Consider the following 22,624-nt stretch of genomic DNA (forward strand, 5'->3'; position numbering starts at 1 on the left):
TTTCCGCTTCTGGGTGGCGATTGGGGGAGGGGGGGGGGGGCGCCCACTCGCGCCTCGCGCGGTCATCTCTGCGGTATCAGAGGTGCGTGGACGATGTGTGTGTGTGGGGGGGGGGGGGGCAGACTCACAAACCGCGCGCGGTCACTCGGCAGTATCAGGGGTGCGTGGACGATAGCCTCGGCAGTGTTTGGAGTCTGTTCGTCTAACATACCGGTGGCCAAGCGGTGGCCTCTTAGTAGTTTGGTAACTTCTCACCAGATTTGACGAGTAAATATTGCGATAACTTGTGAGCAAACACAAAGGCCGCGGGAGGAGGCATGCCTCCGTTTGAGATCCGATTATTAACGGTACGCCTATAGTCTTTGAACAAATGGCCATCGGTTGATCCCCTTTGGAGACTGTCTCGGTCCTCATCAGCCTCGCCTGCCCTGGGCCCACAGCGAATATCAGCTGGCTGCTAGAAATGAGAGCGGTTTTTCGTTTACTCATTAAAGATAACTGACTCCCTCCCAATGGAGCGTCGTTTTACATGTCGAGAAGGCCTTCTCGGCGGTAAAATGTTAGCACCGATGACTTTGAAATGAATGGTGAATGAATGGTCACTTCGATAATCATCTCCAATGCCATTGAAGACTTATCGCAAAGTTGATTGATCTGTAAGACTGACCCTCGGGTTACAGTGTCGCCGTCACAGTTTGAGCTACGAAAATTGAACAATTTGGACCTATGTATGTAGTATGTAAATTTCAATCGTCAATTGTTCAAATTTATAGCGAACTTGAAGCAATACAACAACTCCTACTAAATATGCAAATATAAAATCTTCACTGAAGAGTCGTTTATTGGGTGTATTTATTCTTTCTTCCTTTTGTCATTATAAAGGTCGTGCTACCTTCAAGATACCGAAGCGACAAATATTCATCGTTATCAAAATTACTGTGTGAACTCTCGATTTCACTTACCGCCTGCAATATAGACTCGAAGGCCGCCGAAGCGCACGTCGCGCTATCGGAACGGGCCGTATTCCAGCGCCGAGCCATGCGGCGCAGCATAGATGCAGGCGTTTCCACTGCTGCCATCTAGGGAGGACGGCCGTAAACATACACCACTACTACGGCTGCCTCCAATTCCAGCACCTAACGGCCCGCTTGCGCTTAGACCTGTTCCGAAACATTTCGAATTTTGGATCCGCAATAATTGAAAGCTGGGAATAGGAATATCAATGGAGATCTTGTGTCCAATGATGACCGTTATTCGTCACATGTTTCAATAGGTATGCCTTTTTATCACAACAGCTGGAGGAACAAGCGACACTCTACCGGTGTCTTGGTGCGTAAGCAACGTCCTACTGTGGTATTGTTTGAATGGTAACACCTTTTTTAAATCGTATTTTACCGTCCATACATATTTAATTAAACTTCCCCGACCTGTGAGTCGGCTGTGGCGAGGCCCCTCGGGCCGCTGTCTCCGCGGAGGTCCTCGGTCTGCCCCAGGCGTGGGTCGGTGGCCGACGGAAGTATGTCAATAAGTGTCTGTCGACAGGGGGGGGGGGGGGGCTACACGGTGGTCTCGCTAATCAGCGTGTGATGATTGGCAAATACTCGGCGGCGATTGGCTCTATCGATGTGCCCACTTATCTGCCGCCGTGCTTTTTCGCCGAGATTTGAGCAGCCGGGCTTATCGGGGAGGTGTCTATAGACTCCCGCAGGCCACATCAGACGCTTCATCGTAAACCTCTCTCTCTTTCTCTCTCTCTCTCTCTCTCTCTCTCTCTCTCTCTCTCTCTCTCTCTCTCCCTCTCCCTCTCTCACCCTCTCTCTCTCTCTTTCTCTCTTTCACACACTGTCTCTCTCGATCCCCCATTGACTGTATTTTCGTGGGTGCTTGAGCACCCCAAATTATAGCTCAACGCTCTTCAGTTCAGCTCATTTCATTTTATTCGAGCTCATACAGAGCACCCACAAACTCTCCATAGACACTCAGTGCATCTAGCATTGGCTTGTCAGCTTTGGCGAATAAAAACAGGGGCACATCTATGCGTTCCGTTCTAGGTACAGTGGCCTGGTCCTTTGAAGATCAGTACCTATTTTCCGTAGCGTAGGTGAAGCAGAGTTTTGTAAGAGGCGGGACTCGCCCTATTCATTTCACATTTTTTTTTTTTAAATAAGCACATCTAAGAAAGGTTGTAAAAAGCTTGCATACGTTTTACTTGAAGTCTGTGGACGAAGGAAGACCAAATGATCACACCAAAGCCGGCTAAAGCCGACGGGAAGAGCGGAGCTTATTGATTCTACTAGCCTTTTGTACGCACGCACAGATCCTAATCATTGCATTTTTTTTGGGAACACTGCACTCATGCTGCCTTATTCTTTCGTTCTCTTTCTCTTTACATTTATGCTCGATTGACGTTTGCATGCTATTGATTGACGTATGCAGCTGCGCTAGCTGCATCCCTTCCTGCATTTCAGCGGAAGTGTGGCGGAAGTTTATGAGTAAACAAGATTAAAGGAAATCATTGCTATTTTTTTATCATTATTCGATGAGATATTCCGATGATTTTCAGTGAAAGTGCCCTTTATTGATCAATGCAAAACGTTATCCTTCAATACAGTTTTATTTAGTAGCCGCTTTCTCTCTTCGAATGACTCATTTGCGCCATTTCTGTAAAAAGCAGAACCTGGAAGCGGCCGGTTATAAATTTTGCCAGCGCCGCGCGTTTTCCAGACGTGTGTTGCTGCTGGACGGTGTTGTGTCTGGTGCGGTACAAGCGAAGCTGTATACGGTGCGAGATTTCAAGCGTTCGTGTTTTAGGTGTCGGCTGATTCATATTTTAGAAGCGTTTATGACTGTCCTGACTGGCTGATTATCGCTATCTATTTCGTCATAGATCGTGATCCTACTCTTACACCGTAGCCGAAGCTTGTAAACTGTCGTAGACATCTTATCTTCTGATAGCGTTTTTATCATTCACGAAGGCATATATTCTCGAAAGGACGAACATTCAGGCTTGTGACTGACTGACGTCCATTGGGACTGTCGCCTCTACATTCACAACTAATCAAGATGTCCAAGAGTGTTGAAATGGACCAGCTGGACCCAGAATCTGGGGGAAGTAGATTTCAAGTAGCTAGAGCAAGTGTCCAGTTTGGTCCCCAGCCTGTCAGGGAATCAGAAACAACTGGAGGTTTTTCTCCAGACAGCAACTCCAACTCTCACGGCAGACCATCAATCTATGAAACAAAGTATCTACGAAGCCTGAGACACTACCTGACTCGGGATGCCCTACCTCGAGAAACCCACTACAGGAATTTGGGATCAATTGCTGAGGGACGTCTCAGGCCCACCATTGATGAACTTCGGGATGAAAACTACGTCAAGGTAAGTCCATGATCATTGATCAAAGTATTGGTATGCCTCTATTTCACCGTTTTGAATGCATAATTGAACTATTCATATTGATATTGCTTGTTGAATCTTCATGTACAAATAAAAGGAAACTTCTGCCTAATATCTCTGGGGAATAAATTGGGTGCCTATGTTTTTGTTGTGAATAACCTAACAAAAAATGAAAGTGTCAAAGGACTGCTTCCCTGTCAGCTAAAAGAGTTTTGAAGCTGCTCATGAGCATTTGTTTTCATTTTTTAAATGCATAAATCACAATTATTTGAGGCTATTTTTTGGATATCTAGCAACACATCTCCCAAAACAGGGCACAAAATATTTAAAAAGATATTTAATCATGCTTGCATCCATGTTTTGGCATTTAGCTGATATAGGCTGATGCGACATGTGGTACTGATTTTGTGGCTTGTATAGCTTGGCTAGGTATGACATATTATTTTATGCCTATAAGTATACATGACATAGAACTTTGCTAGAGTGCTTGTTTCATGTGCACCATATGCTACTTATGTATTTTCCTATATGAGTTGACCTGTAACTAATGACTTAGGTATGCATGTGAGCCATATGGGCTGCATTGTATTGACATCACAATTCACACTTATTTACAAAAATATATGGCACCTGGCCTGGATGCAGTTTTTATTGATTTTCAACATAGTTTTGATTTATGACAAATACATTTTTTACTTCATCCCAGTGTCTTACCATCTGAATTCAATCGAGCAACGTGTGAACTTGAGTTCAAAAGATCAATGTTGATTCTTACGACGTTTTTGCGCCACCCCCTCGTAGTAATTGTTACGGCGTTTTTACACCCCTCCCCTCGTAACAGCTTTTGTGCCATTTAGCGCCAATCGGTGAGTAGCCGGTTCGAAAAGACGTAAAAAATGCGCCATTATTGAGCTGAACAGATAAAACTTTAATCTTGAAGGTCTTAAAGCCATTGAAGGTCTTGATAGCTCTGGCACATCTGCATTAAAAGTGGTTGCCGGAAAACTGCTTGCGGTTGCGACGATTCGTGACCTAACATGACCTCATGTCATGGTGGAGTGATTGATGTAATATTCCAATGAGTATAAAAATAAACCCATTTGAAAATGTTTTATAATGTTAGATGTGATTTGCGTTCGAAAGAACGATATTTTTTCTCTAATTACGTTAAATGGAGATGTTTAATTGTTTTTTGAATGACCTCCTTACAAAATTATACTTTTCATTCATGTATTTTTGTTTTAGATGAATTTTCGGCCACGGGCCATGATCACATCAATGCCAAATATAAGAATATATTCTTATATTTGGCATTGATGTGATCATGGCCCGTGGCCGAAAATTCATCTAAAACAAAAATACATGAATGAAAAGTATAATTTTGTAAGGAGGTCATTCAAAAAACAATTAAACGATTAAAATAAATGCCTTACATTCAGCAAGCACTTAACGAATTAAATGGAGATGTCGCAAAATTGACCTGAACCTAGGTCACCGATATACAAAAATCCAAAATATACATTCCATGCATCCTCTCACCATGTTATCGGTCATTAAAAGTTTAGAAGCAATCGTTTGATGTGTATTTCTAGGGCGAGTAACCTGGTCACTTGACTTGAAATGACACGGGTCTAAAATAATTTACTATGTGCGGAAGATATGTATCCTAACGTGTCCCGTTAGCCGTAAACGGCGGCACTTTACTCCTTGCCGGAAATGTCTTAAAATTGCCAAAATATGTCAGGCCATCCCACGTTTAATAAGAAAGTGGAAGGAATGTACAGGTATTCATTCATGGGTGTTGATTTCCGCCGGGTTAGGGGTGCCGAGCTCTCCAAATTCGACGCCGGCTCGGCCGGCTTAGCTTTTGGAGCCCCAACAGACGGCACGGGTCAAGGTAACCGCTAGGGCGGCGGCGGATTTTCTGCGCACGGGCACCCCCAACTCGGCTAAAATCGACACCCATGGGTATATTCAATGCAGGCTTCCATTTTGTATATGCTTATATCATGCTATAAAGATATTTAATATCGATCTCTACGCAAGAGATATCCTCAGTGCCTACGACAGTATAGTACTCGCGGCAGAGTACCGTAGTGAGTGGCTGGAGGTATTCTCCGAAGCTATTGCACTCGTGCAGTGATCGCCCGGAGCCCGGTTCGGCTCGGGTACCGGTAGCAGGCAGCGCCGGGAGCATTTCGTGCTGACTGGCCATCTCCGAATCACCTGAGAGAGGCTCCGAGTCGGTCAGAGCTCGTTCGTGATGACGTGCTCGTAATGGCTGGCGGGTAGTTGTGCTGGCGCAATTGTGGTGCAGCGCGCTGAAGGCATGTCTGAAATTCCGGTGCGTGCGGACGACCGGTCGCTGCTTTTGGCGGTGTTGTTGCCAACAGGAAGGCCAAGGAACCGCCGATCGAGCTTCATAATTTTGTCTAAAACATGTTATCGGTTCTTGATAAGGTCTGAGAACCGTGCTAATTGGAGTCACCGGCAAGCTGGTCCGGGGTCCCTCATTACAAGTCAGGACGAATTTCAGCGCCACCACTGGAATCCACTGTCAGCTGCCGTTCCATTGCTTTCGTCACGGTGCTGTGTGTGCTTTGGCTTTCGGTAGTCAGCGGTGGTGACCAATCGAAGTTGCGCGGGTAAATAGTGCTGAGCATCCGGGCGGCTGATACTGGTTCGAGCCGCGTGCTCCTTCCAATTGTATCCAGCTCGACGGGATTCTTCGCCGGATGTAACCTATGCGGTGGCCGTTTGTTCAGTGATGCCAACCATTTCTTATATCTATAATGTAGCCTTAGACATTGTAGTGGTAACTGGTGGAGTTTGTTAGTAGCTTACCTGGTTTCCAAATGAACGTATTTTGTCGTTGCTAGTTACACTCTTTATCCAATATCACTTTGACGGCTCTAAATGAAAAAAGTTAAATATGATCGTTATTATTTGCAAGACTGACGGCTCTAAATGAAAAAGTTAGATGTGTTCGTTATTATTTGCATGCGTATTTTTTTTCAAAACAAATTTAGTTCGAATGTTTGAATGGACTATTGACAGAGCCGAGGCCCACGCTAAGCACAGTTTGTTGCGTAGACCTCGACTCCTACCGCCCGATCGCGCAATTCCGGGTGACGGGAGAATTTAGATGCCAAAGTTTAACGTGCCATTCAGAGCCGGACACGGCCTGTATCACGGACACGGCCCGGACACTCCGTAATCACGCATAATTTACAAATTTTTATGGCTGGGTGCAAATTACTTCGCTGTCGACGCATTCCTAACCCCCCAACAAACGATTAACAACAAACCTCACTTTAAAGGCACGTTCGCATATGCTTTCCCAAAAATATGCAATTAAGTGTACTGTGCATGGGTTGGAATATAGCACGTGGGACAGAACGTTTAAAACCAGGGTGGTGCGAAAATGGTCATTAAAAATCAAAATGGCATTCTTAGTTCACGAACGGTAAGCTTTTCATTTGTTATTCCAAAAGCCTAATTATTATAATTATTATAATAAGACTTCCAAATTTCAAACTGTGAGTTTGGCGGATTGGTCGAGTTTTAATTACGATGTGTTCAAAGAGTTATATGGCTTTCGCCTGTTCATCATGCCATCAAATGGTCATCCAAATCGAATTTAAATCCCTGCTTCGCTTTAAGTGCTGCGTTGTTAAAGCGATTATCACGATTTATTTAACAAAGTTATGTTTGAAAATGGCGATACGCTATCGAGACTGAGTGCTTTGACACGCTATCTGTCTCGGCGCACTACAGGTGCTGCAATCACCTCCTCTGGGCCAACGCCACTCCATATCTTATCTATTAAGAGCGTTTTTACAAATCAGGAAGGCATATATTGTGGTCGGCCCGGTCATTTTGGTCTGTGGCCGTTGGACATTGTCGGGCGACTGTCGGTCACTTGTTCAGTCCGGTGACGGGTGCAGAGATGGAGCACAACTCTGAGGCCGGCGGCCAGTCGGAGGCGCCCGGAGGGCTCTCCCCCAACTACAACAACTCACTGGGTCGGCCGTCCCTCTACGACACCTATTACCTGCGCACCTACCAAAACTACCTGAGCGGCGACCGACTTCCGAGCGAGAACCACTTCCGTAACATCGGATCGGTGGCCGATCACCAGCTGAGGCCCACGCTCGAGCAGATCCGTGAGGGAGACTTTGTCAAAAAGGTGAGAACGCCGGCAAGCCGGCACTGATGTGGCTAAATCATGAAAGTTATTTCCTTCTTGAAGTTTTGCCACTTTGAAATTTTAGGGGTGTCTGAACATAACAAATAAAACACTTTAAAAGGTCTCACAGTCAGTACAGCATTGCTTACAGTATCGTTTTGAACACGGATTCCAAAATTCGGCAGACTTTATCCTTTTTATTACTCAATAGTGTTCTTTGTATTAGCGCATAACCATTTGTTGAGAGGCGAATATCAACCAATAATGAGCCGGGAAAGCTACAAATAAAAAAATAAAATAAATAAAGTTGCGCAAAAGTTTTATGAATATGAATAGGTACATGGTACAGGAAAGGGTGCCTAAAATCTCCACTTTGATCTCGAAGCCCTGTTCTTATTAGAACTTTTGCTGCCGCTTTGTTTTTGCTCTGTTGCAGTTGCATTCCTACGCCGTAATTCTCTTTCATTTTCATTTTATCAGTTTTTTGCATTCGGTTTTATTTCCACAATGCAAAGTTATGGTTTTAATGATTTTTTTTTTTTTGAAAACGTCAGCCTCAATGTGCCTAATTTCACCATCCATTTGAAGTCATTTTAAGGCCTTCCGTCTATAAAACTCATAGATGTTTCTATGGATATTTTATTTTGCCCTTTGAATTGATGCCATATTATTTCACTCAATGTAGCCACCGAAATTGATTTGTGGGAAATATTAGGTGCGGATATAATCTGCTGTTTTTGCTTATGTTTTTGCTTATCAAGCATATGCCAATTTGAAGGGTTTTATTTTCTGACCATGCATGCTGCATATACGAGGAATTCAATTATATCGTATTCAATTCTCGTATTCAAGGAATTATTTTATTCTTTCATGGAGGAATTATTTCCCCTCTAGAAATTAAATCAAGTCGTACTATTATGCAAAGAAAAAATTCTGTCTTTATTATAGTCGTAGCAGTGTGTCACGTAAGTGGTTTGACAAAGAAAAAACGTCTTCTTTCCGGAATGCCACCTTTTGTCAGTCGCCATTCACGGGAGATGTATGGCCGTTCCGCGTTTCCCGAGCCGCCTGCTCGGTGTGGGTGCGATTGTAGTCACCGTGCCCCTATAGACGCTAGGTCCGATGGACTCCTGCGCTTTCCGACCGAGCGTCTTGCCGACTGGTTTCTTTTGGGATGTTGCTATTAACGGTCCAGTCTCACACATTGGTAGATTATTTTGTTTTATATTTGCCTTTTTTTGATATTTTATTGAACGACCAATGCTCCTGAAATCATACCGTTAAATAATTTTTTATATCCGGAGGCGAATAAGTGATTTCGTATCTCTGTTGCTTACTAATGCATCTTGAGGTGTAGTTTATAGACATTTGCCCACAGAACCATACGCTTGATTTGATGACCAAATAATAGGAAGGAATATTTTTTAGACTTGGATAACGGTGGCTCTTGTATTTATGGTTTATGTATAAGTCGCTAGACTTACTTTGTATGAAACGGGCGCGGGAACTACTTCCAGACGGGGGGGGGGGGAGGGGGCACACCATGATAGAGACCAACTAGAGTACCCCAAATTTAGTTTTCTCACCGGTTTTAGGCCACTCATTTTTCACCCCTTGGCTTTTTCTACAAAAAAAAAGAAGACATTTGCAAAAAGTGCGGTATTTCGTCTCAAAGTTGTGGGGGCACCGCTCACACAGCCCTAAAGTTGGGGGGGGGGGAGCAGCCCCCACCCCCGGGCTCCCGCGCCTATGGTATGAAATATTATAATTTTTCATGAGTGACTGAGGAGTCTACAAGTGGTCCACATTTTGGGCGAACTCTGGCCGAATTCCTGCTAATGGCTAATTCTGGTTTATTAACCCGCGCATGACTGGGGTATTTTCCATAACGCGAGTGACTGGGGGGGGGGGGGCTCTACAGAGCTCCCCCCCCTCCTATCTATGAAACTACTGAGCCGATCGTCAAAATTCAAACGGCGTCTGATAGCCCTGGAAAAACTGTCGAGCGAAACCTATTTTTATTGACCTCGAGGTGACCGATGATGTCACAGGTCAGGTCAAAGTAAAAATTATGAGCATTTTTGCTTGTCCACAATTCAGGCTCTGACCGCCGGCTGACAAGTCCGATCAAGCTCATTTTTGGTTTACACACTCCTTGATACATGCCTTAGATACCCTGAGGGTACCGAACTTTTACTTCGAATTTTTCAGGTCAAGGTCAGATCATCCTAAAGGCCGCCCCACACTGGACCTCTCATGCGGGTTGCGAGTTTTTTGGGTTTTTGGGTTTCCTCAGAATCAAATAATACAATCTAGGCTGAGTGACCCACACTACCATCTAACAAGCGAGTCTTCATGTTTTTAGCTTGTGAGCCACCTCGCATCGCATTCCAAAAGTTGATTTTGAGTCAACTTTCTATTTTCCTCGCTGCGAGGTCTGCGAGTTCTGCGAAGTTTGTGGGTTTTTTGTTGGAGTCGAATTTTGGTTCGTTGCGCTGGTATTGCGACTATATGTAATTTTCTGAAGGTGTACCGGCTTCACTGCATTCATGAAGTTACCATAAGGAACGGTCTAATCACTCTATGAATTACTATTATGCCTGCAAACTCAAAACCCGCAAACTCGCAACCCGCATGCGAGGTCCAGTGTGGGGCGGCCTTATGTCACGAAAATTGTATATCATGGATCGGTCACGTGACGCATGTTTTATGGTCCATTTTACTCGTAGATTTCGAAAACAATGTAGTCTGTGTTATTTGAGGTCATTTTCAGCTGACTTTATCGGAGGTCAGGTCACTTTCAGGTCAGAAAAGGTCAAATTTCGAAAATGAAATTCATCAACAAAAAAGGTGCCTATCAGATGCAGTTTGCGCTGAGGAACACGATGGTGTCATTTATATTGCTGTAAGATGTCAAAAACGTACTGAAAAATGGTTTTGAAAAATTTATAATTTTAAAATTTTGACAACAATGCAAATAACTTGGCTATTTTTGAAGGTATTGGGCTAAAACTTGCTAGAGTAGTTTATCAGTTTTTTTTCTATCACATATATTCCGGTTTTTGCGAAAAATCAAAAACTTTTAAAAAAATCAAAAAATATATTTTTTTGTAATTGTAAAAATATATTTCTCAAAATTTTCAAAATTTCGAAAAATCGAGATGGCAGTTTGATAGATACGTGTATTTGTAGTCCACTGATGCAAATAAATTGGATCTAGCTTTAAAACTAAGCTCATGAGAGCGTTTGACGTAATTCAATATTTTGCATCAAAATCGGCCGACATGACGTCATTCTGACGTCATTTCCGGCCAAACTATGGTAGCTAGAAAGTTGAAATTTTAACACAAGGTATCAAATTGATGCCGCTTAGGGTGTTACAAGTTTCGTGTTGATCCGTCAAACGGTTTAGAAGATATTGCCGAAAAACGGGGGGCTCTGTAGAGCCCCCCCCCCCCCAGTCATGCGCGGGTTAAACGGTGCCGGAAGTTACGTCCGTTTTTTATTCATACGTTAATTCATTATTTCAGTCTGTCAGTCAGTCAGTCAGTCATTCATTCATTCATTCATTCATTCATTCATTCACTACATGCCATTCATTGTTCATTGGCTGGGTACTGGCTGATCCTAACCCAGCGTTGAGACTAAGCTGCCAGGTTTTGCCGGTGTCCACGGGGTCCATTCGCCCAAATATTCCGTCTCGTCTGGTGGCATTCCGCCGTCCCCTTGGACTCGTCTCTGCTTGGCATCCCGCTGCCCGATTTTGCTCGTCTTTGACCGGGGAGACCGTACCACCGAGGCGCGGCCGGCCGGTCCCTCCCAGACTGATGTATGTCCTGGTGAGTCCCTCGCCGGGCTCTAGGTAGGGTGGCGGATTCCGATGCTTTTTGTCCTCGGCTGGGGTGGCGAACCAGTTCGGTACGAAGGGCACAATGGGGCCTCCCGGGAGCGAACGACGCTGGTTTCCCTTTGGCTGCTCATCTCCGGCCCGCTGGAGGAGAGAGGGAGAGAGGAAGAGACAGAGAGGGAGGAGAGTTTGGGAGCGAGAGTCGGCTGCCAACGTCACTAACGAACTCTGGTGGCCAGGCCCATGTCGTCCCCTATCTCCGCGTGTGTCCACTAACACGAATGACGTCACGCATGTGGGCGGAGCTATGGGCGGAGCCTAACGCACGCGGCAGTCCAAGCCGCCATATTTGAATTTATATTTTAATAGAATCTTGCCGATATTTTGGGTGAAGTCAATTTATATGGATAGCTTGGTGACAGTTTAGCTATACGAATAATAATTTATTATGGATGTGCGTATATTCAGCTTGGAATTGCAATTAAAGTTCCGCACCGCATAGATTCGAACTCGGGACCTTTGGAATACTGCGCGGGCACGCTAACCACTACACTACCGCGACCGCGCGGCGGCCGGCGGCAGGGAGGCTGCGGAGACATGAGGGGACATTTTACGATTTTGTGAAAAAAGCAAAAGATTTAGCGAAAAACACGTAATAGATAACTTGCAGAAAATTGTCTGCTCTTTCAGATAAGATACTTAGGTTTGATATATCTTGTGCAGACTTCATTCTACAGTGCTTCGAAAATCGCTCATTTACATGGGGATTGAACGGGGCTTCGATACTTGACTCCAAATGACGTCACGAGCTGACGTCACGAAAAGGTAGAATCGCCGGACGACCCTACCTGGTATATAGGGCCTTGCTGGTGGCTGCCAAGCGGAGCGGGCGGCACGCGGTTGGGTCGGCGCGGCTCCCGGTGCAGTGGCTGGAGTCGCACGGTGCACGATCCGGCTCGATCCGGCTGCGGCTCCCGTGGCTCCCGTGTGTACCGGGGAAGGAGGAGGGCCGCGGGCCGGCCTCCGCGCGCGGCTCACGGTCACCATGACCGCGCTGCTCGGTCAGCCCGGTCGGCGCCCGACGGGCGATCACAACCCGCGCGCTCCCACGGGCCGGCATGTTCAGGCCAACGCCGCCAGGCGGGCGACTCCCGCCGCTGCCGGCCGGACGGGACTCGTTTCAAGCCAATGGCTTGACCGATCACTCTACAAACGTTAAACGAGGATCGTTTTACCGGCGATGAGCTTTTGAATGGAGTGCAGAAGTGACAAACGATGCACTCCGCACTGATATCGAAGCCAGGGATTGGACCAATCTTTAGCAGGAGCTTTGGAGGAGATTGGTATGGCTTCCTTTTCGCGATGGGCAGACTTTTCTAGGTGATCTTCATTTGGACGATAATCTCTATTGATCGTTATTGATCGACGTCATTGAGCACGAGATGGTGACCTGAATAGGTCTGGCATCGCTCGGCCGACCTGAGGCTCGCAGCGAGTTGGTACGACCTCCACGGCCACAAGCTGGCTCGCTAGCTCGCTGAGGCCGTCCAACCTCTCGTTTTCTCTGGCTCAGCGCGCCTCCGTGGTCTCCTGTGGCCGATCCACAATCCGGCTGCGCTGACGTCGGACTTCTCTGATTGTGTCCCAGCGCGCCCCAGACGCCTGGCAGACTCCTGGCACGGGCCACTAATGAATCGCTCTTGATGTTGGTCATCAGCTGGTCACACCGGCGCGGCGGAAACTCCGGAAATGTCTCTGACGCGCCGCGGGCGCCGCGAGCGGACAAAACCGGCTGATACCGGCCGGCGCGGCGGTCCCACCGGAGCCGACGGCGACCCCACGTGGCCAGGTAGCCGAGGCCGCCCCACGGGGAGGGGCAGGGCTCGAGCTGGCAACACGACCACGCCCGGCCTCGGTCCCGACCGCCACCGCCGACCGCCGCGGGAGGCGGTCGCCGGGGTCGTAAACGTGCCCGTGGTTTGTGTGATGTTTTGACTGGCCCTCCTGCTTCGGTAGACTTTGGTTATTTTAAGTGGTGCCCGTGTCGGAAAACATTTGTTCGGCGTAGGTCGGACGTTAGCGACAGCTGTACTATTCTTGGCTGTAGGTACCCATTGCTACGAGCGGGACCGATCCGGACCACCCATTTGTTCTAAAAGTACCCGAAGGCCAGAAATATACTGCTCCTTGAATCAGCTTGCTCTTGTGTCATGGTTACACTTAACCATGATGTGCTTAAAATTTTGTTTTGTTGATGTAATTAAAATCCATTTCAGTTTTGCTCCAAATTGAGTCATTCGTCGGACACAAAATTGTCCTAAATGTTTGATATGCTTCCATATATCATTTGCTTCGCAGGAAGTAAAATTGACAAAAACAGCAGCGAACACTTGTCTACCGAGCAGGGACTAGAGAAATCAAAGGTGGTCTTGGTCGTTCGGGTACGATTACCCTCTTGGATGCTCTGAATGTGCTTTTGACCTGGACGGCCTTCGCTACCGGGTCATAAACGAGATTTATTGGGCTTTACGAGCCGCGGCTGAATTGGTATACAGCGTCGGCAAATCGACCCTGGCCGGGAAAAAATCCGAGCTCCATTATCTGACGGCCGTTAGAGGCGCGCGCCCCAGATCTTGGCCACTCAACACCGGTAGCGGGAGGGGAGTTTGACGAGCCACTGCTCTCTTCACTGCGCTGCTCGGTTGGACTGCCTTGTTGCTGAGATTGTGCACGGTGATTGACGGGTTTTCGGGGCAATGAAGTGTGTCATCTTTGCTTGCCACAACATTATGGGCAGTCCCACTTCATCTGAAGACCTTCGCCCCCTCCCCCCGAAGAGTGATATGGGTGAAGAAAAAATTGTATCTTTGGATGATTTTTTTTGCGCAAAGGCGTAGGCATACAGTTTATGACGTGCTGCTCAGGTAGAACTTGGTATAAGGAAGGTAATATTAAAGTAGAACCACCAAACACCCATGCTCAGGTGATTGTCAGATTCTGATACTCTCTTAGCAGCATGCTTTGGGCACTTATGTAACTACAGTAACACCATGTGAATGTCGGTATCTTGTGTCTTAGGCCTAACAAAAAGTATAGTGTTTTTAATCCATATTTAAAAACATCGAGATAATCATACAAGGTAATTAGCTTTTTAATGGACTGGTAAGAACTGAATTCATTGAATTTAAAACCTTTCCACAAAAACAAGTTGTCTGTTATCGACCCTTGAAGGACGTCAAGTACGGGTCATTTCCGTTCTGTCGGGCCGCTCATGTGCGCCGTGCTCGCGCTCGGAGCGGTGCGGTGCATTCCTCCGTGCACCGCCGCCACCGTAATGAGCGGGTCAGACCGTCTGGGCCGGTGGGCACTCATTACGGGGTGCCGCCGGCGCGGCGGTGGGGACGGGCTCACCTTGGTCGGACCGCCGCCGGCCTCAGACGGGCCGGCGGCGCCCCTCTCCACGGGAAGCGCCCCTTCTCGCCGCCGCGCCCCTCTCGACTGGCGGCGCTCCTCTCCAGTCCCACAGGTGGCCCACACCTCTCCATCGGCTTACGCCCCTCTATGGGCAGCGCCCCTGTCTACCGGCGGTTCTCGACTCTCGGCCCCGCTGCTGGGTACCGCCAGACCGCCATATCCGTCTGCCGAGCGGCGACACGGCCACGTCCAGAGCCCCGTCTTCCATACCGGTGCTCTCGTTCACCTGAAATTCTGTCATCCACATTCGTCCCTCTGTCCATTTCTGTCCTCGCCTGTCACTCGCCGTTTGCTCGGGCCTCCGCTGCCGCTCTTCGCCCACCTCCGACTTCCCGTCTGTCCCTCTCCGTCCATCCTCAGACCTATCCCGTCACTCTCCCTCCAGCCTCTATCCTCCTCTGTCCCTCTCTCTACCCTGTATCCGCCCCTGTCCCTCTGTCCTCCCCTGACCTCCCAAGTCCCTCTGTCCTCCCCTGGCCTCCCCAATGTCCCTCCCCCCCCCCCCCCGGCCGGTCCGTTCGTCCTTTTCAATGCCAACGGAGCCTCCCCGGTCCCCGCAGAACCTCTCTCCGCTACAGATGCGCCGACAAGGCCCAATACCCATTGCCTAAATGTCTGCGCCATGATCTGTGGTTCCAGCCTCACCACGTGCGGGTGAGCCGCTCGCCACGCTGTGGTTTACGTCCCTGGTTCAGATATGCCCGCATTTGTTCAGGGGAAGGCCCGGAACTCGGCTGATAGCGCCGGGATAGTCGGCACGCTCAGCTTTAGCTTCCCTTTCGTTCATGATATCGTTCGTTCATAGCGTTAGTTCAGTATCATTTTCTATGCTGATGCTAATGCATTATGTCGTGTGCGACGTTATGTGCTTCCTATCTATTATTCTATTAACGACGTTGCTTTCGTGGTAGTGTCAAAAATGCACAATGAATCATGTATCCATTTTATGATACTATGGAACGTGTCGGCCTTGCTGTTGCCGAGGGCTATCCTCCAAGGAACTTTTGAGAGTAGTGCTAAGCACATGCGTCGTTAAACTTATGGCATCAATCAGCTTGTTATTCTGCCGTTCTGGGTGATGTGGCTGGCGGCTGGTCGTCCGATAATACGGCTAACCTCGCTCAGAATGGGCCTTGGCCATGGCGACGGGCCGTCCCTCATCAGCCAGTGACTGACAGGCGAGGAGCCCTCCCCTCGGGTTGGACCTGTTACCGCCCGTGGCTAGGCCGGCGGGGGTGCGTTTGCTTTCGGTTGTGCCGGTGAGGACTGGACACCGGACAGGATAGGATAATCGCCGGTCAGGGTTGCCACGCTATTCTTGTATTGTATCTGGTAACCTCACCTGAGGTTATCCGATTTTTTTTTCATGTAAGATATGAGGCTGGAAGAGAGGATGCTTCAAACTCTGGCCCAGAGATAAGTAATTCGTATGTGTCATGGACACTTACGGTGTTTGATGTGAACGTTTTGAACTAACAAAAAGTACCAGAAAATATTTATGCTGTTAAAAATGCAATGAGCAATGAATAACGCCATGACTACAGAACGGAGCATCACAATTATTTCGTCTGCATTCAATTTTGGAAGTTTGCCATTGCCTAATGCCTGTTCAAAAATGTGTTTTGTGGTGCCTGACCGGTGCCTGGTTGACCGTACTGTTTAACAGTAGGTACTCTTAATTGGGCCACATGCTGTTAAGTAGTTTCCCAGTGAGGCCACACGACGTGGCCACTTAGTACTCCATTTGTATTCGGGAAGGTAACTTCAGGACCGTGCTGGCAGTTATTGAATCCAGCCTCGTCCGTTTTGGCAGTAATTGAATGCAACCGGACCAGTTTTGACGCTTAATTGAAAGCATGGGTTGACTGCCCGATCGGCGATCAATATCTTGCCGGAATGCCTTAGCCATGCATCTAATGCATTTGGCAGCTGGGTGGCTGGTGGCAAAACCCTGGCGAGTCATGCCCTGAATAGCCCTGCTGACGTGCACATCTGAACGCTGCCGTGGGCACTCACGGACTAAATGCCATTGACTCGCAACCAGTGCGGCCGTCGGTTACATCCAGTAATATCCGCCGAGAAACACGGTCTCACAACTCGGCTATCCATCTTCTCCACAACCAGCAATCGTGAGCCTGAGTTACCCGCAATGCAGCCTTTATATTTAGGAATTCACTCCCGAGTGATTTTAGGCATGAGCATTGGGCTGCATGCAATGAAGGGAACTATGTGATAGTTGCAATGAACCTCCTCAGATTGAAAGTCATATCAAGATAATTCCTTCACAAATTGTCGTTGATAACGAGTGCCAAGTGTGTGTGTGTGTGTGGGGGGGGGGGGATGCACCCAGCTCCGTCCTCAAACCACGAAGAGGTCGGCAGACGGCGCCCGTTGGCTCCCGTTGGCTCCCGTGGGTCCGCTGCTTGCTGCCGGGGAGCCACCCTCAGCCCTGGAGAGGCGGGGAGGTGCCCGGAATCCTGCTCCCGCTGGCTCCCGGGCAGTCACCGGCCGCTGCCGGGGAGCCTCCCTCAGCCCGGTAGAGGCGGGAGGGAGGCTACCGCCCACTCGGCTGGCACGCCGAGTGCAGAGTCGTGTCTCAGCCTCGGCCGCCCCTCCCGGCACCCTTGGGCCCGGCACACAGACGTTCCAGGAGCGAGTCGCCAATTCGACCGTGGACGCTGGCAACCGACCTGAGGGCACTGTCCTGTCGAGCTTCTCCAGATACGAGCGACACCAGAGCCGCGGCAATTCCAGCGAATCGGCTACAAACCTGCGGCACAAACATTTACATTGGGGTGGTCATTTTGCGATGTTATGACACGAGGTTATCGTTGAACCGAAAAGTTGCTATAATTACCCTCAAGTATCGGACTGAAATGCCGCTCATAGCCCTAATCATATACATACATGAAAATACCAATGCTTCATGTTTAATGTACACCTATGTTACTATATACAAAGTTGGGAATGTCCGTGTGGTCAAGTTAGGGTCTGTGTGTTTTGTAAACGGAAAGAGCCTGGCAAATAGTAGCGTTGCAAATGAGGCCGGAGTCCACAAAACAAATCAAAAGGGCTTCGCCAGAGCTTCGCTGATAGACGGGACGTTGACAGACGGGACGTTTAAACATCATGCAGATTCATGGTATTTGCCAATTTAATGAATTATCTACTTGTTATTTTAACAAATTCATGGCCGTTTTTATCGCAATACTTTAACACGTTGTTTCTTATCTTTGAAGACTGCTCATTTTCCTCGTAATCTAAGCTAACATTCAGTGGTTGTACTGTACATATAATAAGTCGCGATGTCTTGAGCAGTGCCATGCACGCTGCACAGTGCACACCTCATACGGAATTTTAAGGTTTCCGACGAGTTAGAGGGTTGTCATTGGATGGAACAACGCCAATATTTAGCATTTCTTGTAAATAGCTTTGTATAATGTAGGGCCAAGTTCATTGTATTACGCTGGCCAGGCGTTCCACAATTGTTTTTATGTCGTTTTATATTAATGCGGAAATGTAACTTACATTCAATGGCCAAAAATGAATAGATATGATAAGCCTTTATTGCTGCACTTTATAAAACAAGCGATATGTGGTTGGAATGCACGCTTGCTTGATGATAATATAAAAGTTTCCGTCTGGTTCAGATTTAAGATGATTTTGATGATGGTTGATGATTCAAATTGGTTCAGATTGATAAGATGATTCAAGTCGCGCTGACCTGTTTTGTTTTTGGTCGAACTGTTTTGTTTTTGGTCGAATTCGACTCGAATTGAGATGTGGGCAACACGCCTGGACCACGGTCCGGCTGGTCGGTCCAGGGCGTCCAGGGTATATTGAGTGAAGGTCGGTCCGCCTGAAACGTTGGCCCCGTGCTCTCATGGCAGCTGGCCGGCCGCCGCGCCGGCGTCACTCGGTCTGACCGCGACAGCTGCTGACCTGTCAACGACCCCCGTCCGCAGCACTCGCCACCTCTGTTGACCAATCTTAACCCTCGCCGGACCTATTGGTTTTCTACATACGCGCCGGCCGAGGGGGGGGGGGGGGGGGGAGCGGGTACGACCCCCCCTCGCCGTTTCGCCCCTGGTGGAGCTAGCGCGTCGCGGAAAAAACGAGCGTGTGCGCCGTTACGAGACGCAGAGATTGGTACCCGATTTTAAGGTCCTAGGTCAACCGGTGACCTCTGAGGTCAGGTCAAGTGCCCCAGGGTACGGTTCAGTTTTTGGTGAATAACTTCGCAAAAAACGGCCGCAGAGCCGCGATTTTGGCAGCATCGTGTTCGCCTCGCTCAGGCGCGTCGAATGATATACTTTTTGTTCGGGTCAGGTCAACTTAGGGTGTTGACCTCAGGTCAAGGTCAGGTCAGCACCCCCAGGTCACGAAGTTGGTCGAAAGAGGTCATGTCGCATATCATTCGATTTGGCAGGTCTTCCTGAGTCCATTGGTGGCTTTCTCGACTCGCTAGCTCAATTTGATCGGGAGTTATTGACGAAAAACTAATATGACCTTGATGACGTCATAAATGACGTCACGGAAGGTCAACATTGCAAAAGTGACGCATCTAACCTTGCAAGGAGTGCATCAAATCACGATTCTGTGTGCTTGAGATAGTTGGAGATCGTTCCCGGCGCCAGAATAGCAGTTTTCATTTTTTCCCCATTGACTTATAATGGTAAGGTCACGAAAATGACCTGACCTCATATGACCTTTAGGAAAAATCTGAGATATACAAATTGTGAGACTCATAATGGATACTAGCTCCTGCAAGTTTCATTTCCCTGTGACATCTCCTCTGGCAGTGAGGGCGTTGCGAAGTTGCGACATCTGAAGACCGTGCAGAGGTTCACTTATGACGTCATAGGTCAGTGACCTGACCTGACCCAAAAATGCGGTTGGTGTCAAAAGATGCGGCTTGAATCAAAGGTCAGGTGTGCCAAGTTTCAGCTCTCTATCGCCAGCGTGTTCGGAGCTATCGCGAAAAAACCCTATGGGGGGGGGCGGCACCCGCCCCCCCCCCCCTCGGCCGGCGAGGGTTAAATCAGCGGCATTCATAAATTAGCATTTATAATTATGAATTACGCCAGTAAAGCACCTCTATGTCTACAGCTATTTTTTCTACGGTGCCATGCATAAACATCAGCACAGGTCTAGGTAAAGAGAATGGATATGCTCAGTAATTTCTCTGATCTTGACTCTACGGTTCATTGGTACGTGCCGGCGTTCAGCCAATAACTACACCTCTGATCATCGATTACCCGTCATTGCGGCGTTACGAGTGTGCCACGTCATCTCCTACGTAACGGGTGGCGAGGTGCCACCGCCAGCTGGGAACGCAGCGTCTGCCAACAACGCAGAACTCTGCACCGTTCGAAAACACGACCCGCATCCCGTCCGTCGGCGACCGTGTATGACGGGTCCGCAGCGCCGGGTCACCATGATAGGGTCGTGTCAGGTCACACCTGTGCCCGGAGGCTAGGCTGGTGTCGCGACACGGAAAAGTTGTCTTCTCCCGGCGGCCTGTCGAAGAGCGCGAGCCGCGTGGCTGCCATCTCTTGATATTAACCGGAAGCGGCCAAGTGGAAAATTGTTCCGGACCGGTAGTGATTGACATGGAACTGGGTCGGTGCCGGTGGCGGGTGGCCCTCCGCGGGACAGTTGGGTTCAGTGGCAGGTTGAGAGGCTAGCTGAGCTCGGTGACGGGTTGGGCCGGGTCACACTGTCCAGGGAATGTCACATCACACTGTCCAGAGCTGCCGCCGCGCGTTGGTTGGTTTCTCGGACCCTTCTGCTGCGCGTTGCTGTCACCAACTTCAAACATTCCTCTTCTCGTATGTGATACTACGGACATGTGAAAATTCAAAATGTTATGGCTTCTTGCTGCCTGCATTAATGTGATGTAAACCACGTCTCAGCCTCGGTGGAGGGTACGACGACCCTTTACACTACTTTGTTTACGGCATGTGATGGCTGATACATGCCATACTAATGTTGATGTTATAGTAAAACTGACAAATGCGTATGCACGGAAGTTGAGAAAATAACTCCATTTGTTTTTCGCATCATGCACAGAAGCCGACTGCCCCTCCCCCTCCCCCAAATAACTGCTGGATTCCTTCTTCAACTGTTGATGATATAAAAAGCGTTTTTTTTTTTTTTACTACTATACGGTATACGCCAGCCGTTTGTCGGCCTTTGTAGAGTTATCATGGTGTGCTGCCAGACTCCATCACCCAGCCGCCTGACTCTGAACTCGTCATCTGTTTCAGGATGCGGGCGATGCGGAGGCCGATGCCGACCAGACCGAGCTCAAGGGAAAAGTCATCAAGTTCGGATGGATCGAAGGAGTATATGTAAGTATTACCGCGACCACTGACTGATCGTCTTTCAACGCCATGACGTTCATTGTCTGCAACTTGTCTGTCCGTTTTCTCTGTCTTTTTGTGTTTTCATTGCATTATTCTTTGCGTATTATTCACTCCTAGTTGGAAGTTCACATGGCTATTGATCATTGACTGATCAGTTTCGGGGATGGGCTACCGCCGGCGACTGGGTCACACTGACACCCCGCCCCCTAACGCCCGGCTGACCGGTTGGTATGACCGGCAGATGCGGTGCCTGCTCAACATCTGGGGCGTGATGCTGTTCCTGCGTCTGACCTGGGTGGTGGGTGAGGCTGGAATTGGTGAGTACTAACTACTGAGTACCTACCTACTGCCCCACGAACGGCCGCACATCGGCCACAATGCGTGATTCATCCCATCTTAGTATTACTATGCTGGCGATTATCAAGTATTATCTAAGAATAGGCTAATTAGTAGACCACACTTGTCCATCATTCGGAGATTTATCATATTTCCTGGGTTTCCTATGCATCACTGCTTCTTGAATAAAGTAATGGGGGATAGTCTGTAATAGCACTCCTGTGGAAATCGATGCCACTGCCTCTCACCCTGAGATGATGGACCGTACCGAAGCGGACTGCTGGTCTCCTGGCGGGTCCATCGACTGACGCGTTCGTTTGCCGCCTCAACCTCTCCCTCCACCAGTACAATGCGAACAATGGTAGCGACAGGCCGTTCTAAGTAGATACAGCAGCCCGCTCTTGACCCCGACACTTTGTATCCAGTCCCTGCGGACCGCTTCTCATCCGTTCCTGACCTAGCGGCCCGCTGTCTCTCCCAGTCCCGGTTGCTATGGGGCCTAGCGCACCGGGCGGGTTTTGCCCCGGCCACGTGGGCGGGCTTCCGCAGAAGTGCAGCGGCTTATCAGACACAAGGAAGCTCAGGCATTCTAACGGATGGAGGAACTCGGATTTCTCGGAAAAGCCGCGTTGACATGGCTTTGTACCCTCCTGGATTCAGATGAATGGTGGGCGGGCGGACTTCCCTTTCCGCTTGTTCGATGACACTCGCATTGCACTGTTACCGGTATTTCATTTTTTCACGAAGCCACATATGATAAAGTACAGTTTACGGGAAACAGATTATCTTTTTGCTGAAGTATTTTATAATGCGTCATTATATTTTCATTAACGGGTGTGGTTAATATTTGCGCGTCATTGAGTTGATTGGTTTTCGATTGGCTGAATATTGACTGCTCCTTCCAGCCGCTCACGAGTGGCAGGACTGCCGGACACCCGAAACACCGGATACCCGCCTCTTCCCATAGTTCCGGGCACAACCACTCCTTCCATAATCCCCATTCTCCATCGTGTC

General features: G+C 48.4%; 1 protein-coding gene across 2 annotated transcripts in view; it reads left to right on the forward strand.

Moving 5' to 3' along the window:
* Nucleotides 1-2,702: 2,702 nt before the first annotated feature.
* The window catches only part of LOC122382449 (solute carrier family 12 member 3-like), a 52,625-nt gene continuing 32,703 nt past the window's right edge, over nt 2,703-22,624 (forward strand). Inside the window, exons 1-3 of one of the 2 annotated variants that reach the window (XM_043367761.1) lie at nt 2,703-3,378; nt 21,176-21,259; nt 21,516-21,591. In XM_043367761.1, the coding sequence (XP_043223696.1) occupies nt 3,064-3,378; nt 21,176-21,259; nt 21,516-21,591 (475 nt within the window). In that variant the 5' untranslated portion in view covers nt 2,703-3,063. Of the gene's footprint in view, nt 3,379-7,279; nt 7,586-21,175; nt 21,260-21,515; nt 21,592-22,624 lie in introns of those variants that run through there. The other variant, XM_043367762.1, reaches the window with a different exon arrangement.

This window comes from Amphibalanus amphitrite, unplaced genomic scaffold, assembly GCF_019059575.1.
Source record: "Amphibalanus amphitrite isolate SeventyFive unplaced genomic scaffold, NRLGWU_Aamphi_draft 000139F_arrow, whole genome shotgun sequence".
Taxonomy (NCBI): Eukaryota; Metazoa; Arthropoda; class Thecostraca; order Balanomorpha; family Balanidae; genus Amphibalanus; species Amphibalanus amphitrite.